This window comes from Zerene cesonia, chromosome 17 (assembly GCF_012273895.1).
Source record: "Zerene cesonia ecotype Mississippi chromosome 17, Zerene_cesonia_1.1, whole genome shotgun sequence".
Taxonomy (NCBI): domain Eukaryota; kingdom Metazoa; phylum Arthropoda; class Insecta; order Lepidoptera; family Pieridae; genus Zerene; species Zerene cesonia.
The window spans coordinates 5938506-5958857 of record NC_052118.1 but is presented as its reverse complement, the minus strand read 5'-3'; the positions used below and the strand labels follow the sequence as shown (position 1 = coordinate 5958857).

The 20352-nt window shown below is 32.4% G+C and overlaps 1 protein-coding gene across 1 annotated transcript in view; it reads left to right on the top strand.

Moving 5' to 3' along the window:
- The window catches only part of LOC119833389 (carbonic anhydrase-related protein 10), a 28429-nt gene extending 17455 nt beyond the window's left edge, over positions 1-10974 (top strand). Inside the window, exons 3-10 of the mRNA XM_038357377.1 lie at positions 886-1022; positions 1227-1418; positions 3160-3255; positions 5444-5510; positions 5905-6059; positions 9275-9406; positions 9859-9907; positions 10168-10974. Coding sequence (XP_038213305.1) covers positions 886-1022; positions 1227-1418; positions 3160-3255; positions 5444-5510; positions 5905-6059; positions 9275-9406; positions 9859-9907; positions 10168-10190 — 851 coding nt within the window. The 3' untranslated portion in view covers positions 10191-10974. The remainder of the gene's footprint in view (positions 1-885; positions 1023-1226; positions 1419-3159; positions 3256-5443; positions 5511-5904; positions 6060-9274; positions 9407-9858; positions 9908-10167) is intronic.
- The last annotated feature ends 9378 nt before the right edge of the window (positions 10975-20352 follow it).

Genomic DNA, 20352 nt, shown 5'->3' with positions numbered 1-20352 from the left:
TAATGAATATGTGTGTATGTTTATTCATAAATGATTCAAGTCAAATAATATTCTATATAAAAAAGTGTCGACCGCTTTTATACATCCATTCTCATTAAGAGAAAACATATATTCGAGTTGATACCGTGTTCATACCATATCCATTGCAGTGAGTGTAAAATAATTTCATTTTTTTTTTCAATAAGAATCATAATTAAGCGAACATCGCGCCTGTATGTGGACAATAATAATGAACACGTGCGCATTCATAAAATATTATTTCATGCACATTTCATACATTCCATGTCATTTCACGTGAAATTTCGACAAATAATTCGAAAATGCTCCTGGATATTTATGACGTAATCGGCACAATGAACATTCAGTTGGTATGTGAATTCATAATGTCCTAATCAAAAGTCCACCTAATGGCGGAACTATATGAAGGAATATTTAAAGCTGGATTAATTTAAATTGTTTGCGCTATGTAATTGCTAATACTGTTTATTGGCATTGTGCTTGTGAGATGACCTAATAAATAGGTAATTAGGGAATGGCATGTAATGGCGACCGCGATTTGAACGCTACATCATAGCATACAGGATGCATTACACATTGTGTAACAGATCTAGACATCGCTGAGTACTTTGATTAGTATCAATATACATAACATAATGCGGTGTCAAATGTTTCTAGTGTTTCTGACTATATTAACATAACTATTGTCATAATGATGCATTATAATATTATACTTAAATATTTACTATCATAATTGATACCTTAACTTCGTCTATCAAATGAAGTAAAGCTTTATTGTTTGAGTTGCTATAACAAATTTTTAGATTCAAATATATTGGTATAATATTTCAATCTAAAAATTGTAAATACGAAAATGCTTTCCATTAGGTCCAGCTTTCTGGGGTCTCATCAACCCAGAGTGGTCTCTATGCAACAAGGGTCGCCGGCAGTCTCCAGTCAACCTCGAACCAGAGAAGTTGCTCTTCGATCCAAACCTACGGTTTTTGCACATAGATAAACATAGGGTATGAAATCCATATCACAACCGCATTCATTTTAAATGAAATTTTAAGTTTAAGGAGGATTTTTTATTACTCATATATAGATAACTTATAATAACACTGTAGACTTCTATCAAATTTATACGGACTTTGCATAATTACAGTGTAGCAATCGATGTTCTTCTTTCATTCATTCAAAATAGATGAAGATATCAATGTATTTGACAGATAAATGGATTAATAAGCAACACGGGTCACTCAGTAATATTCACCGTGGAAAATGAGACTCGTCATCACATCAATATAACGGGCGGACCGCTTTCCTACAAGTATCAGTTTCACGAGATCCACATACATTATGGCCTCCACGATCAATTTGGCTCAGAACATGCGATTAACGGATATTCTTTTCCAGCCGAGGTAAGCAAATTATTTCATCTTATTATCCACAATACATCCGCAGTGGTCCAATTTCTTTGATACGTTTTTATTAGGTTTCATTGTTCACTAGAACATAGTTCGCATCAGCAATTTTATCATATTGTTGTTTGGTCTAAACGTGACTTTATTATTTTATAGTTTCATTTTATTTTATTTCTTAACGTAAAATTCCGGCATTTGAAAATAACCGAATCATGAGACGATAAAGAAAAAAATAAAATGAAAATAGCGTCCGTATGCATAATTGAATTAAAGATTAAAGATTTCACTGAAAGAATTAAACACCGAGAATCATAAAAGTTCTCCATAAAATTATTTATGAAATCCATATTTATATGGAAATAAAATTTGAAATGTTTTAGGTACTATAATTCACGAAGTCGGGGCGCACCACCACTTAATAATAAACACATATTCATTGACACATTCGAAAGATATGTTTCTAACTTCACTTCTAATTTACATATTATTATATGTGTAAATATCTGCCCTATTTATCATACAATTCAAAACACAGACGTCAGCACGTCTAGATGAGTCTGCAATCAATTAGTGCGCATCAATCCGAGTGTTTACTCGGCGTAACTTGAGGATGCAATACGTGTTCTCTAAACACTAATTAAGCTCGTGTTACTGTTAATACTTTCGCTTCCGTTAATTAAGCGTAACTCAACGGCATGCACTTTAGCAAATTAGACAAGTGTAGACGGCGCGTTTATTAATTTGGTTAAGAGTTTGCCCTAAGTAAATATATTTAAATTATCCAGATTTTGTATATTAAAATTGTCCGGATGAGAGGGTGTTGTTTGAGATCAAAGAGTCATTTGAAATACTGATCGCATAGAATTAGAAATGATGAACAAATGTATTAGAATTCGCATTCGCATTAAAAATAATAATATTTCGTGATGAAAATGTATTAACGTACGTATGTATGGCTGTGAGATAAGTGGTTACAGCAAATGTTTATTTTTTATTATATTATATTTTTATACTATTAGATTACATTTTTTATTGAGATACTTTCGTCTACTAATTGAGTAGCCTAGTATTTGTCAGATGTATGGACACAGTTGCAATCAATTTAACATATTGAATCTATCAGTCGCCTAACTCAAAGAAAATTATTATAGACTGCAAAAGCATTGCAAGTAAAGGCGAAAATATTTCCTATATAATACGATTGTGACAAAAATAAACAAAATTAGCACATCAACACACATCTCGTAAAAGCGGCCCAAGAAATACCACCAACGCAACCCAAAATGATTACATTAACCGTAAAGTTGACAAACATTTCACGTAAATCTGTTCGTCGCTAAGCCGCAAATAAACATACCTAATACATTAGAATGTTGTCGCGGATTTCTTTCGCAAGTTCAAAAGAAAGTGTAACAGATGTTTTACACGCATGGGCCGCGCGCTCCCTCCCCAGCCGGATCCCAAAGTAATCCCGACGAACGACTCTCGGCCAACTGAAGCGTGCCTACTGTTTATTTATGTGACAAATTCTTGCACCGTCACGTTAAATCCAAAATCATGTGCTTATTCTCGTGTAGATTTAACTCTGCGCAATTTACCTTGTTCTTTATTATCAAATTTTATTCCAATGACCCGCGCTTTATTTCAACATTTTTAACAAAGCACTCCCGCTTTGTATTATGCGAATTGGGAACGTACAAATATGATTTTCAACATTCAAGATTTCCTTTTGTTACAGATTCAAATATTTGGTTTCAATTCACAGCTGTATTCAAACTTTTCGGAGGCTTTACATAAAGCCCAGGGGATTGTTTCAATTTCTTTACTATTACAGGTACGTACGTGATTTACTTAGTGTTATACAACAACGCTTGTTTGCGAATTTGGAAACCTCTTTCATTCGAACCTCGTATCTACATAACTTGTAGGTTTTCATTCAATGTTTACGTAATAGCCTGTAACAGTAGGTACCTCTGTATCGTGGTGCAATAAGTTAAAAACCGGACAAATAGGCATGAACTCAATTCTTTTTTTTTACCTATAAATATTATGGTAGCTTTTATACTTGGAATACATACTTCAACTACCTACATGTGTTTTACATGCAGGAATCTGGACATTAGGATATTATTATTATCTGTGATCCTTGCAGTAAATAATTAAAAATAATGAGAAATAATAACACATTACTTTTATATACAATCAATGTATAATATGTTTATTTATCGTGTAGCCGAAATACTATTGTTTATGTTTGTGTAATACTATATTGTTAATCAATAAATCATAGATAATCTGGGAATATATATGAAATAGGTTCCTGTAATGTGAGTTATCGACGGCGTGTTATCACGACGCCACACCTTTTCATAGCTCCCACCCAAACTGGGGGTAGTTAATTAAGGAAATTGGAATTTTCTGTGCGCTATTGGATTAGCCGCCGAAGCTATTAGTTCAAATTAAGAACTGTCTGAATACGAAATGCAAGTTTTTATTTTCGCCGACACTAAACTTGTAAAGTAATTGCCGTTTTGTATCAATTACTGTTTTTATTAATGGGTTTTTTAGTATGTAGATTTTCTAGCTTTGTTGGATTTAAAATCAGCATCAGATATTTCTAGCCGTACTTGTGTTTTTTAGTAATTTCTGTATCGACTCGACTTGTTTAAAAGGACAAATGGAACAAAGTACATACATTTTATAGATAAGTAATTAAGATAATAATCTTAATTTCTTATGTTTGAAGGATTTTGAATGAATAAATAGCAATTATGTTAATTCAATACAAGTTTATCAATGTGTTTTTCTTCAAGATCCCATTGCGAATTCTATCGGATTCTAATTATGTCTATTATAATGCATAAGCAAGAACTGCAAGTTCTCCACAACTAACAAATGTACCTAAACGTGAATTTCTAGAAATGTTAATCGTGTTTCGAGCGCACTAACTTGTTAGAGAATATCTGTATTCTAAACAAGGTGCAGCTTTACTTTTGGTTCGGAAAGTTTTTGCTGTGTTGTTCTTACTTGCAGTGTGTTAAGGATTAATAATTTGAGAAATGCAAGTTAGGAATCACGAAAGCATATGAAACCTACATGTACGTGTATAATTTTCGCCTGTCTAAATTTAGATAAACGACTGCTTATCAAAATATTAAATTAAAAAAAAAACGTCTGATATTAGTTTGAAAGTTTCAATGTTTAAATTCTAATTACCACTTAATTCTCATCTAATAATATAATGCGATTTTCTGCTCCGTAACATCACGAGTTCTTGTTGACATTCTTCTTTCTTGTTGATTTTGGTTGTAGAATTTTGAAAGAAATATATCATAATACAATGTAATGTAAATAAAATATTCTTCTTATCAGTCTATCACTTTTGTATTCTTTAGGATTGTATAGTTTCATAACGCCACTAAAAATAGACGATACGACACTCAAAACCGTAGCAAATAATCAATTATGCGCAAACATTCCATCGGATGTTTACAGCGGTTCCAAGAAATGAGATCAGTAAAGGCTTTAACGTTTACTTTATAAGTCAGGTTTTCTCACGAAGTAACTATTCGATCGTTTTACGACTCCCTAATGAAGGCGGGTCCGGTGTTGTCTCTAGGGGACCTTGTTTACACCACGTTCATATTTCGTCCGTGAGCTTACACTATAAAGAGACGTGCGAAAGCAAGTTTCCTTCTATAACAAAATAGCGGCGAATTTCATATTCCTATAGAATTAATTTGCTGTTGGATGCATTTTGTGGGTTATATTAATGCATACAATTGCTATTTATTAGTATGCTGCGAGATAACAAAGTTGTTTAGTTACGAAACTTATATGAATCGAGGATTCGACAATGATATTATGAAATTTATACAATGTTGTTTGAATTTAAGTATCCTATTGTATTTGAACCGAATATTATTCTATTTCATAATTAATTATATTACGTTTTATAATAAGTTAGTTATAATTATATTATGATAAGTTAGTTTGAATATTTATAAAATATTTATTTTCAGCTCGGTGACTTATCAAATCCAGAACTAAGAATTTTAACTGAAGAATTAGAAAACATAAAATATGGAGGTAAGATAAAGTTAGTATAAAGCTAAATACTTTGAAAAATGTTTGGAAAGCATGATGTTTTCTAAATAACAGATTAAAGTATATTTTTTAATGATAATATTATTTACCTACCTTTCTAATGTTTCATTAGTTTATTATGGTTATTGCCGGAATTTATATATTGGATATGTATATTTCAAGCTAGTTTAGACATTTATTACACCTACTTATGTGTCCTTCGACGTAAAATACTTTTTAAGTCAAAGGAAAATTTAAAGAATGTCTGCTATTATGTGCTCGTAGAAATAAATTATAATATTCCTCAATGCCCTAATTGATACAATTGTTAATAGCCGAATCGAGCTCCAAAATCGCTCATATCCAATCCTTAAATTCGGTACTAATAAAATCTTAGGTGCGGAGATGCCCGTAAACCGTTTGTCTGTACGAGGACTGCTCCCAGACACCGACTACTATATGACGTACGACGGCTCCACCACCGCGCCCGCTTGCTACGAGACCGTCACGTGGATAATCGTCAATAAACCTATTTATATCACTAAGCAGCAGGTGAGTCATGTACTGTTTAATTGGACCTAATATGTTTTTAGCTATATTGTGATGATGGCCAAAGTTTATCTGCTTTTTGAAGTACCTACGCTTCTCGGCCTTTTGGCTAAGATCAAAGTGCCTGTTTTTTTCCAAGGCCATAGTAAATTGCTTAATTATTTGATTTTATGTCTTACAAATTTAAAGATCCGTTTATAAAATTTTATTAATATATAATCCATACAATAATTACCGATTCATAAGTTTCTGTCATTATGAAAAACACTAACAACCCTTTACAGAAACACCATTAAAAAATTCCACACCTTATAACATGAGAGTTCCCAGTCAATTATATTTTGATTCAGAGTAGCGTACGGAAAAAAAGTACCTATAGCCATAAAAATGGTGATTAAAATATCGTTTCAAACATGGCGTAGAATCTAGCCCTTAACACACATAACTGCAATACCTGAAATTTTCAGTCCCAGTGCCACAAACGGGGTGCCACTTGTAAATCAAACTGAAAAGCTTTTCAATGTGCACATTCGCGTACGAGTACCCACCGTAGCGGTAATATTCATAAACAAGAACTCAGTAGTTAATTTAAAATTAAGAATAGCAAAATAACGTGTGCATTGCTCATATAATTCAGTAACATTCTACTGTAAAACGCGATTTCCCGTGAGTTTAATTCGCAATAGTGTTTATTGTTTTTTTTATACTGGCAGTCGATTTTGAAATGGGTTTTAAAAATTTAAAACTTAATTTCTATCCGGGCCGAATTTATATCGTTTCTAATTTAAACCTACTAATCTTCTATATTATAAATGCGAAAATGTGTTTGTGTCCTTTCACGATGGAGCGATTTGATGATACAATTTTTGTATATGGAATTAGTTGGTATGCTAAAGAATGACATACTGCTTTATATGGCAGCAATATGTTTCGTTCTCATTGGAATTTCCCTTGATTACGTGGGCAAATCCGTGGGCGGATGCCTATTTATATTTCTTCGAGTCTATGAATTTCAAATGTCATTTACTTTAAAGACGAAACATGTAAATATTATTAAGTAATTAATTCATGTAGCGTATAAAAATTAAAAAAGGGTCCTAATACCGAAACAATAAAAATCAAAATTGTTAACAATAATTTAATAATACTACTTCTATTTATAAGAACTCAAGTTCTTATAAATTTCGAAGCGAAATATTACAACATTCGCTTATATTTTCATTTCTACTTGGAAACAATGACCGCAATGAGCAATTTACCACGACTACAGTGTAAAGATGAAACGTTCAAAATTCTGTAGTGGTCATTATAGTAACTGTACTAGGAAATACTTAAATGCATTGAGCACATAAAATATTCGCTGAAGTTAAGTATTATGAAACAGTTTTGAGTAGTCGGAGAGTAGTTGCTTCGAAAAGTTTCCAAGTTTTGAAACTGTTACTAAGGTGTAAAATTTAAATTTTGTTATTAAGCATCTTTAATTTGCTATGTGGACTTTTTTATTATCGTATACATGATATATTAAAGGTTGATCCCGCATAGTTCCAGATCTCGTGTGGATTTCTGGGATAAAAACTACCTATGTCTTCTATCTGTAAAGTTAATATATATAATGTAAAATAAATTACCAATGTAAAATAAAATGCATTTGTGCTTTAGTCATAGAGAAGAGACATATAGACAAACTAAAAAGTAACTATTACTATCATTTAGAACATTAGTAGGGTTTTCTGGTAGGTAAAACGTTATGAAAAATGTTATAACCAATATAACTGAGGCAAAGCTTTTTTATAAAATATTAAAGATGAGTATATTCCCATATAAACTAACACTTACATTTTTGTTAACCTAGTGACTCGAATTAGTTCATTTTATGCGTTTATGATTTTGTGGGTCAATGTGAGAGTTTTGCAAGTAGTGCTTTGAATAGAAACGTAGATAGCACGCACCCTCGCGGTCGCTTCCAGAGAAACGTGTTTGTGAATTGAGCCATGGCAGAGGCTAGCGTAATAACATTTTCATTTGTGCTCACGCTACAATAAACAACTCACGTCCCTCGCCTTCAGACAAAGACTCCGCCGTGAATTATGTACGTGTTAAAAGTAAACTGAAAGTGCCGCGTTGTATGGCTGTTATTATAAATCATTGTTTATGTTTTCCGTTTGTGTTGGTGGGAAATTAAGTGCTTGCAGAAACTGCTTGCAATCTCGAACTTCAACACCCTGAGGTCGTGTTGAGGATAGCCCTAAAATTGTAACAAACATTTTCAATTCCATATAAACAGTATAAACAATACGGTGCGCATTCAATCTGGCAGGTGAATAATAATTTGAAATTATTATCGAAAGTTTTATATAGCGAGTTTGCAGGAGCGGATAATAATATTACAAAGTTGAATATCGTGAAAATGAGCCTTAACTCGAAATACAATTTCGAGCGGGTCGTGAGCGAAGTAACGATTTTACTCATTTACGGCAATCTGAAAGTTGTTGGCTTTTAGGTGGTGTCTATAATCACAATCAAACGGTTTAATACAGCGTGAATAGCGATGGGTCTGAGATAGGGCGGATCGCGTGCCCCGCTACCGTTAATCTCGGCCGCTATACCAACACTCTACTAAAACATAAATGGAAGAATTTTCAATTTACCGCAAATCGGTATTTCTGTAGGAAACAAAATTTGTTACACATTGTAAGACGTGAATTGTTACAGCAGAAACTTTAGAAATTAATGTTAGTGTGATTACCGTGATTGAAATCCCTGCATTTTCATTTTTCGATGACTGACGTACGATACCGTTTATAGGTAACAATTGAAGTTCGCATAGAAATAATTATCTACTACATAGTTAAATTTTCTTGTTTGTAACAGATGACTTCAGTTCTTAAAAGTCCGTCAAATCATTCGCAATGCCCTAACATTGTGATTGCTTATGGGCAGCGGTGATCACTTACCACCAGGTGCAGCGTCTGCTCTTTTGCTGGCAGTGGTATAAAAAAAGATGACTGATAAATATTATTGGAATGAATTTCATTTTTATACTCACCAAAACAAAACGGGCCACTACGTTTTAAGCTATCCAAAGTCTCTATCAATAATATGTTTGTTTTTTGGTCTGTGTGAAAAATTTATATTAAAATGTCGGAACTGTCCACTGTTCCTTTTTTTTTCATATTACAATGCACTTTAATTGTAAGCTTGAAACTTGGTTCGTACAGTTGCATGGTCTAAGGCGCCTGATGCAAGGCGACGCTCGCCACCCCAAGGCCCCGCTGGGGAATAACTTTAGACCTCCACAACCCTTGCACCACCGCGCTGTGAGGACTAACATCGACTTTGACTTGAGCAAGGTAAATTTTAATACATTGGATATATTTATACAATATATATATATATAATATATGTAGCACGTAACATAATATACCTGCATATCTCTTCTCTATATAATATATAAAATTCTCGTGTCACAATATTAGTTAAGATACTCCATCGAAACGGCTGAACCGATTCTTATGAAATTTTGTGTACATACTGGGTAGATCTGAGAGTCGGCCAATATCCATTTTCCATACCCCTAAATGATAAGAGTAAGGCAGAACAACGTTTGCTGGGTAAACCAGTTTTAATATATAAAGAAAATCATCTGTAGATGAATGTTAAGAATAGTAAATATATCACATTACATTTCTGAGTCATATTTTTGCACGTTATAATTTGTTTTTAAGAAATATCGAACTTAATAATTACCCACCATATAGGTAATGAAATATAGTAAATATGTGTTGTATATTTTTTGTTCTAGTATCCTGGAAAAACTTGTCCAAGTATGCATAGAAATATGCATTATAAGGGTATGTATTAAAAATATTTTTTTACTCTAAATATATAACTTTGTTGTTGATTAGTAGTATTATATTAAATACATATCATAACTCTTGTTTAGAAATAATTAAAAATCTTCAATAATTTCATTTAAAAAGTTTAATTTCTTTAAAACATAATTTTTTTTTCCACATAGGAGGTATGTCGCGTAGTCAATCCTTCTTTTATTCAACATAACATAACACCTATAATCCCTTCGCAAAATTAATGAATAAACTGTTTGTTTCAGCTAAAACGTGGACTCAGTATTGAAATGGTACACCCGGTAGGCATTTGTATTAAAAATAAGTATTTAAATTTTGTAGATGAAATAATATTCTGTAAACCTACTAGAAACATAAGCCTTTGTATATACTTCTTGTACAGTCTCACTGAAAAATTCTGCTTATGATAGAATTGTATTTATACTAAATTGTATTATAGACTTATTATACTAAAACTTAACAAAAAAGTTATTTATAAGAGCGCTGGAATTCAATTATGGTATAACATGTAGATGTATTAGGATATTTATATAGAAAAATTATATAATAAATATTCCATTAGTGTTATATAGAATGATGTAATGGCCTCTTAAAATAGGATACATATTTTCGGATAGATTATTCAGATTGCGCGTGTTAAGTAATTCAATAGTTCAAATGTACGTATCTTGCAATATATAAACGGTTTTGTATCCTTTATGCCAGTAGGTAATTTAAAATAGGTAATATTTAACAACCGACTTTGTATTGATAAAACCTATTTAAAATTTGTATCATTTCGCAAACATCTTGTTAACCTGGTAATATGTAAGAATTTTTATAGTTTAATTGTTTTAGAGCGAATTAAAATGAATTTAGAAAATCATATCATTGTATGTAAATTACGAAAATTGTATTTCTTTATAGAGCCATGCTGTAAGGTATCTACAGCTTTAATGAAATTTTATTTATGTCGTTTATAAAATATTGTTATTATATTAAACACTCTGGCTTTTAAAGGTCTGATATTGTAAGGGTTTTATTTGATTAAATGATAACTCCCGACGCCTTTCCTCATTTGCTTTGAATACAAAGGGTCCCTTTAGAAGTAAATGTTGGAAGAATTATTAGCACGAAACCCACTTCGGTTTCATTGAACGACCTTTTACCAGATCACAAAGTCAGCGATCACAAGCTTAAAGAATACACCTCTACGTTTTTTCGTCGCAATGGAGCGGAACAGTCTGTTTTAGTGTTCTTCCACTTCTGTTTGAATAAAAAGCTCATTTGAATTCTATGAGAATCGAAATTGCTCCCCTTTTCGCTGTAGTAACTTAATTTAATCGAGTTCTATCATGTCTTTTAGATTAGATACTTGAATATTAGTGCTTAGCGTGAACGACAAAGAATGCCACTTATTATATGAGGTGAGCTTTTAAAGTGACTTTTTTGAAGTTTTTATTACATCAATTATATAAAACACATTCGATGGCTAAGATGTTACACTTGAAAGTCAAACAGTGTATATATTTTTAAAGTGTGTTTTCTGAAAACCAATCAATACTGATTAGACGTAACATAAACTATCTATAACCTTCAAGCTTACAACAGAGGATAATATGTATTATTATAGAACGACAAATTTTAAAAAATTATCTAAATATAAAAAATAAACCAAAACTGGATTTGTAGAGTAACAGGAATTAATTTGATAAAACAAAATAAATAATTGTACAACTTTAGAATGATATTCCAGGCAATTAAAGAAGAAGGTAAGAAACAAGCGAAATAATGCGTTGGTTACAATATTACCAACATAATTCATTTAGCCTAAGATGGCCTAAGGAGTAACCCTCAGATACATTTATAAATTAGTAATCTTAACAAAACTTTTATCTTGTTGTTCAACAATGATAAACTAAAGTATGTTTTAGAACATTGGCCTTATCACAATTTATTAATTTACAACTTTCAGTTATAACTAGCGGTCCGCCCTGTCTTCGACCATGGTAAACTTTTTCTCTCTATAAGAACCTTCCTTGCGCCCTATCAAAAACGTTGCAAAATACCATTTTTGGTCGTACGTCGCGACTTTTACACATAACAACACAATAGGCGATTATTCATATACATAAATATTGCGCTGAAAATAGATTTATTGGCAGATTTGTATTTGCAGTACTAGTCAAGCCTGTCAATTCTTTTACCGGTACATTCCGAGAGCGGGAACGTAGAATTTCAATGTCCGGTAGTTATTTGCGCGCCATACCAATAAGTACAAAATTATTATGTATTATTCGTATACCAAAACGAATAGATGACCAAATCATGAATGAAGATGTTGGAAAGTCATATTCTTTAACTTAATGATTGAAATTTAAATATAATAGGTAATATTATTATGATCTTCAAGTCTTGTTACTGTGTCTAAAAGGAATATTAATATAACGCCCTTTGTTACCGAAAATGTCTAGAATAAGAGTATAATAAAACAATTTTCACCTGATTAAATCTACAATAATTTAAGAAGCGACTTAAGTTTTGCGTTAGAAAATTGCTTATCTTCTCTATATAATGGTACTATCCTACTTATATTATAAATGCGAAAGATTGTAAGGATGTGTGTGTGTTTGTTAGTCTTTCACGCAAAAACTGCTGGGCCGATTGCAATGAAAATTAGTAGACTAGTAGGTAGACAGCTCGACAACTCGGATAACATATAGGCAACTTTTTATCCCGATATTCCTACGGGATACGGACTTCCGCGGTTTCGCGGGGCGCAGCTAGTCTTGATATTGATAAATTACGTGCTACTTTGCTTGTCCGCGATGGATTTCAAAACTACTCAACCGATTTTAATAAAATCTGCGCAATTTGATCCAACTTAAAAGATAGGATAATTTTTATTTTTTCAATTATGGCAAATAACTACCAGGACGGAGCCGGGGCGTGCAGCTGGTAATATATAAAATTTTAACAATTTTAAATTTTAACACAAAAAGACCATAGCAATATAATAAGGGTTTTTTTACATTTACATTTTTGTCAAAAGCTCTTTTTTAAGAGACTGCTATAATATTAAAAGAGGATGCTAAAATTATCTGTAACTCATTCTGGTACGCAAATAAAATAAAGCAAAAACTTTTACGTCTAACAAAATACAATGAGATTAAAACAGCTGTTTATAGTAAAAACTAACGTAATAAACTTCTAATTAAGATCTATAAATCGCTCGATTTTCCGCGCCGGATCCCGACTGAACCCGCGTTATTGGAAAAGTTTCCGTTCGATCTACCTTAATAGACTTACACAAATTGAGTTCATTAAAAATTATTTTATCTAGCCACGTTTATTATGTTTAAAGTTGTTGCAGAACGGATGAGGCTAATCGAAGCTTTAATGAAGCATCACTTTTATTATTTATTATTGATTTTTTAACTCGCATACATAGATATTTGTTTTTTTTTTTTAAATTTGCTCTCATAATCAGAACATTAAATCAACAAAACAAGTTAAATTAAGTCATTGATTTATGATGTACGAATTAATTCATAAATAATAAGATGTAAGAAGTTATGTATTAAAGGGATACGATAACAGTCTTTATTTAAAGAAATTATCTATTTATTTTCAATGCGAACGAACAACAAAGAATTATCAAATTGTGTAGAAATTACTATTTCGATTGTTAAAATAAGCTATAATGTATACACATGGGTCTTAAATTACAAGACGAAAAACAATCGATAAACACCACCAACATATGTCGGTCCAATCGAAAATAATAATTCCATACGTCAATATTAATATGGAAATAAGAAATCACAAATCAAATATAACAACTCGACAAACCAATTCACCTACACGAATACGATGAGCAAAGATGTTTACAAAGTCTGCTAAACACTTGTGAAGTGGGGCGCGACTTGAGTGCTCACTTGAAGACGAGTATGAGCTTCACTGTACTTGAGTGTTGAGTTTATTTGCCTTATATTCATCTAGTGTCAGAGATTTAGCGTCACGTCACGTCAGGTGCCGCTGGAGTTAATGCACTTTCCCTGCACACGTGGCTAATTAAATTATGAAAAAATCTTTTCAAATGTATTTCATTGAGAAGATTGATTTAGTAACTAAGCAAATTTAAAACCAAAAATGTTTATTTTTGGTTAGTCATCCGCTCCGTCACTACATTATTTTTTAATTCATAGATATTGTAAGATGTGTAATATAATTTCTTTAACTTGTGTTACATCCAAGAATAACAAAAAATATTATCCATTAATTAACACCCCAATTCGAATGAGAACTTTTTACAGAGATGCCTACACTTAACGAGCTATATTTAATATTTCACCCTAACATCAAAAACCATTGAAAGGATCATTTTTTACCTCAAAATAAATATAAATTTTCTGCATGAGTGATGAATAATTGTGTATAATATGACGCTTTATTATTGGTAAGAATTAATATCAATATAAAAACTTGATTATTCTTCTATATTATAGTGTACCTTATATTTTCGACTTCGAATTGAAATATACTAAATATACCTTATTTTTATGTCATAGCGGGCAGCTGAGCTTGTGGTTCGCCTGATGGTAAGCGATCACCACCGCCCATAAACATTCGCAAAGGTAGTACCTCTGTGAATGCGCTGCCCGCTTTTATGGGGTAAGGGAAAAGGAAAGGATTAACGACTGGAAAGAAGGAATGGACTCCCCCACTCACCGTACGAAACACAGTGGCATGCCACTATTTCACGCCGGTTTTCTGTGGGGGTGTGGTACTTCCCCGGTGCGAGCTGGCCCAATTCGTGTCGAAACGTGCTCGTCTCCCACAATAAACTACCTATGGGACTAATTTACTAATGAACTCTATATAAAATATGACATATTTTTTTACTTCATTAAAATATTATCCTGAGCTTCACTAGAAAGAAGCTTCGTCTCTATGTCTCTTATTCGCCTAAAACGCTGAAGCAATTCGGGTGAAACTTGGTACGAAGATAGCTTGAGATTAGATCAAGAATACAGTATAGATTTATACCGAAATCCCAAGGATCGGGAGCTACGCTAAAAACCCGGGGGCTATCTAACGTTTCCTTTAACCAAGCGGACGAAGCCGTAGGCGGAAAGCTAGTTACTATATAATGTACAATTTTTTTATTTTCATCCCAGGCTAACGTGGGTGGAGCTAGAAAAAACGGCCAGTGTGTAATAAAATTGTAAAGATTGTAAATCTTATTTGAGCTTAGCAACACCTTTAACGCCCTTAATTGTGTCGTTAAGTGACTCATGCCGTGACGCGCCTGCTCGTTTGCCTTTCATTATATTATTATCAGAAATATTGGTTTGAAGTTATTATTGTGCCAAAATAAGCGACAGAACCTCTGAAATATATATATTTTTTATTCGACTTAAGCATAATCCTTGTTTAATTGAGTACTTATTATTAATAATAAGGCCATAAAATAAGCTTTATTTGGATAAAAAGCTTAAAATATCGCTTAAATATATAATTCAATAAAATAAAAATAATATAATTAAATACGAGTATTCGCTTTATACAACCTACAACTAATTGATCCAGCAATCTTTGTTTTACCTTACACTTATTCCTGGTATTTAGAAAACAGTTAAAAAAAGGAAATCTAAATTTTAACCTATTAGATAAGTTCTGTTCTGCCTGTTCTAAGCTATTATATCACATAATTTCCAAAAAATCGGTCAAGCCCTGGGGTATAGCCGCCATTTGTGTACTAGTTTTAAGTTGCTGTTTTTAATTTTATCTCTGTTTTATATTTTTGTAAGTGTGCAATAAAGAATAAATAAATAAATAAATATGGCAATTAATGTTTTTTGTGATCAGGGAAACTTTTTTATATTAATCTTCTTTAGTAGTAGCATAGAACTGATACGTAATCTACAATCTTAAATTCCTAAATAAGATAGAATATAACATAACATATTTTTATGTTATATTCTACTTTGTCCATTATAATTATTGCTTTAACTTTTACCGTGTTTCTAAGCCAATTTCATTACTCTTCTCATGGAATTAGATTTGATGAAATCTAAATATAATGAATAATTCGAACAGTGTAACAACTTAGTAAGTGGGTAGAACCAATATTTTTCATTTTTTCCATAAAAGTACAGATGACTTCGTGAATAAACAATTTCACTGGGCAATATTTCACATGAATAACAAAAAGAGGTTTGATGTCGGCACCAAGAGTTGCTAACTTAAAAAATATTCCGTGCGAACTGCGAACAGAATCGACTTTTACCTCACCTAACTCTTTATTTGTGCGGGTGATCCCTCAGGGAAGAAGTTAAAAACAGCTTTCACCGGCCGACGCGTTTGAATAAGTTTCGCTAAAGTTTTATTGAAGTTGTAACTTTGGGCCCGTTTGATATATGTACTTCGGCCATCTGTAGCAGAGGCCCGTCGCGGCCGAAGTTAGTGCACTCGTAAATTATTCAACTCCTCTTACATGTATACTTGTCGTATACAACCGGGGTTCGTGTAACGTGATTTTTGAAACTCAATTTTCACCTTATAAAACATAAGTATCATAATGTTATAATTATGTTCGTCTTTGTAATTAGTAATTATAAAATAATTCTGCATGTTTTGGTATCGATAAACTTTGTGGAAATTAATAAGTTAAAAACACACTTACAGCTTACACACCCATTATAGCCAGTCATCCATAAACAATCATTAATAATTTAAAGCCAAAGAGTTTATATAAAATGTAAGTTTCGCTACAAATTTTGCACTTATTGAAGCGGTTTCGTAAAAACATTACAAGAAACATAATAAAACTCGTTTTTCTTCCCCACGGTTTCATTTCGAACCAACCGTAGCAACGGTCAATTTGAAAATAAAGTAATAGCTGAAACGGATACTCCAATTGGACTACCTATTTGAAGTTGCAGAATCATTCTCAATGTACAGAAAAGTGCATTTCACAAAGGCTAATAGCATTGCATTCAAGATTCACGCTACAATATCGGCGATAGCGCAAAGCTTCTGGATGGTTCGAAGCGTGAGAACCGGCACACGTGCGGAGTTTATCCCGGATATATTAACACGACGCTACATAATTTTATCCGTCGTGGCCATAAATATCAACTGTAACCACGCTTTTGTTACATAGTACTACCTCTTTTTCATTTACAAAAAATTTATTATAAACACAAGTATCGTACCTCATGATATAAATATACATTTTCAGAAATTATGAATTAAAACACATGAATTCATTTTATTTAATCAATAATAGACAATGTTGTATTAAAAAAAAAACATAAACCTAAATAGACCCGAAAATATCTTTTTTAAAATTCTGTAGGTAGGTATTTCATTTATTAACCCTTCATGAAGCCTACATAAAATAAAAATGTATGCTATTTTGGTTACGAATCAAGTCACGATCGCTCCGAGGAAGGTGCTACATCTTCACAGACGACCAGGATTAGGTTGCATATTTAGTTCCTAGTTATCCATTGCATCTTATACGCATCTTCATGCAAATCCATTATCATTTTAAAAAGTATTTCCAAGTTAAAAGCTTTAAAAATTGTATTAATTGCTAATATTTGAATTGAATTTAACGAAACAAAGGAATGTAATTAAAAGATAATTAAGGGTAGGGATGGTATGGCCGCTGTCCATTCTAATCTCATGTAAAGCAAGATTCGGGAAGGTGCCGCGTGCGAGTTCCCACGCCGCGCCACAGACATGAGACGTTTATTAAGCTCTTTCAGTTTTTGTTACCTGCTGAGAGATTTATTACTTTTAATTACACCTCATTGTATGCCACTGTTTTTCCTTCAGCGCTTTATTTAAATATGCGAGGCTTCCACACGCCTGGCTATAATATGGATATTCCTTCAAGAATTTCAGAGAAAGGTTTGATTTACGGTTTATGGGGCAGATTTTTAAGCATAAAATTTTAATTACATGTGTATGAATGACACTTTATCAAATTTTCAGGAATGGAAGTGTAGTTCTGAAAAGATTTAGGTCGATTTTATTTATTTGACTCAGCTCATGTGTTGAGTACATTTATTAGTTCATTCAAATCTAATAATCTCTATTCAATTGTAAACCCACATGAACTAATGAACCAGGTATACACCGTAATCAAAGATGTCGTGCCTAATAAAGATAATTAATGAAGCGTAATATTCATTCATGGCAACACCATTCACATTTGTCCATCCATAAATAGACACTTCATAGTATCAATGATAGACCCAGAAATATACACATTGTTATAGTACGTGCGTTGTTTAGTGAATCGCAGCCCGTGATCGGTATTCATCGCGACATGGAAGCTTCATTAAAATTCGACGAACAATAAACGCCGGGCCCCCGGGACCAGTGCCGAGTTTCAACCGCGTTTCAATCTGTTACTCGTTATTTCACGTATTAATTGCCATTAATAAAGCCGAATTATATATTATTCACATGATTGGCGGTTGGTACAATGACGTTCTAAATATTATAAACGCATAAATTTTTAGACCTATCAATAGGATTTACTAGTTAAAAGATTCATATAAAAATATTCTTTAGTAGTTCCGATGAAAATTACAAGCTTTTGCAAGAATCACTCAACAGTTCATATTGATTTTTTAATTACTACCATTCATGCAGCAAAGTTATTGCTCATATATACAAAGTAAAAAATTATAGAAAAATTACACGCCTTATATTATTATTATATGCCTTTAAAGGCTTACTTTCATTTAAACAAGAAATTAAATTGAACTTACATCCATTTACAAGTTAATGTGACGCCCAAGTCATGTTTCTAATGTTACAATTTTCATATCAAGTTTCCTATTACCATAAGATCACGATAAATAAATTTTAAAGTAAAATTAAGTTTTTATAACAAAACTATTTGTAAAGACTTATGAGAGTTGATGTTTGTATAAGGCTAAATTGTGCTTATTAGCAAATTAAATAGGTATAGGAAATAGCCCACCTCACCCAGCCCACAGCTCCGCTTGTATAATATTTGCATAACAAATTTATTTATATATAGGTGGTATCGTTAAATATTCACATACAAAGAAAACACATAAAATGAAACTACAATAGCAGTAAAATTATCCGTTAAATCGAGACGTGCACTAAACGCATGAAAAGAAATAATAATGTTACACATGTCGACTTTAAACGTGACGGCTGCTCGAAGGCATTGGGCAAGATATTCTCCTGAGCTTAGACGGGCCATTCAAAAGGCGCTCTGAAAGGATACGGGCCGTAAAATAGGATTTCATGCATGCGTTGCTTTGTGTGAACAAATATGTACGGTTGACAACGCGCGACCTTTACCAATAGTTTCCCAGCTGAAAAATCATTTCCTGCATCTTTTTTTTCTCGAATTGCACCTGATTTTTCACCTCAGTAATCCACGTCATTAAAGTATAACCTTTTTCTATTATTTGTTTTGCACGATAACAATAAGGGTAATGTTAAACATTTTATAAAAACAAAAGCAGGAACATGGTGGTAACGGTAGTGATAAAGGAAAGCGTAGGATTTGTACCTATGTTTATTTAAGAAATCTCTTTAAATACTAATAATCGTAAAATTAGTATTAACCTTTACAGTCAAATAAACAATAAATGATTAATTACTTTATTGTGTTTGAAAAAGTTTGAATGTATTTTGCCATACAGGTTATAGTTTTTAGTTTACGTAATTTTTTAAACCATAATAAACTACTATTATACACGAAATAAATTGTTAATAGGTATATTACTAATTTAATTGGATTACAATTTAACGTTAAATAGTACATAACATGTGTTTTAACAAAATCTATAAAATTCTTCAGGTGTAGCGTTCACTGAATATAAAGTAAAAAAGAAAATCTCATCCAGTTTCATTCTCGCTAAGTGCTCAGTAAATGCAAATAAGAGACGAGGAATAGCTTTTTTGTAGTCAACAAAGTATAGCGGATTCATGCAAGGATATTCTCGGAGCAATCAGCAACATATACGTTTGTCAGCAGAGTCCCGTGTGGCCCATAGCAGTGCCGTTTTGAATATTGCATTTAGCAGTGTTGTCTCCCTGCTGTCTACTCTTGACAACGGTCTCACTCACACACGAACTAAAGTATGATTGTATCATAAATTATTTCATTTGCCGGGGCCAACACGAGATGTTTTTGCTAACTTTTTTGAACGCTCAACGTCATACTGTATGTACGTTATGATAATGAATCGAAAAAAAAAATTGTATTTATACGAAAATTCAATACGTTATGAATATAAACGAAGTGTAACATATCGAATGGCGATACTGGACAGTGGCCTGGTGGTATCTTTAGTTTCGGATGTCGATTCGAAACATTGACATTTTATTGACGTTTCATTTCGCAACCGACATTGTTTGCAATTGGATTCCAAACAGTAGTGATC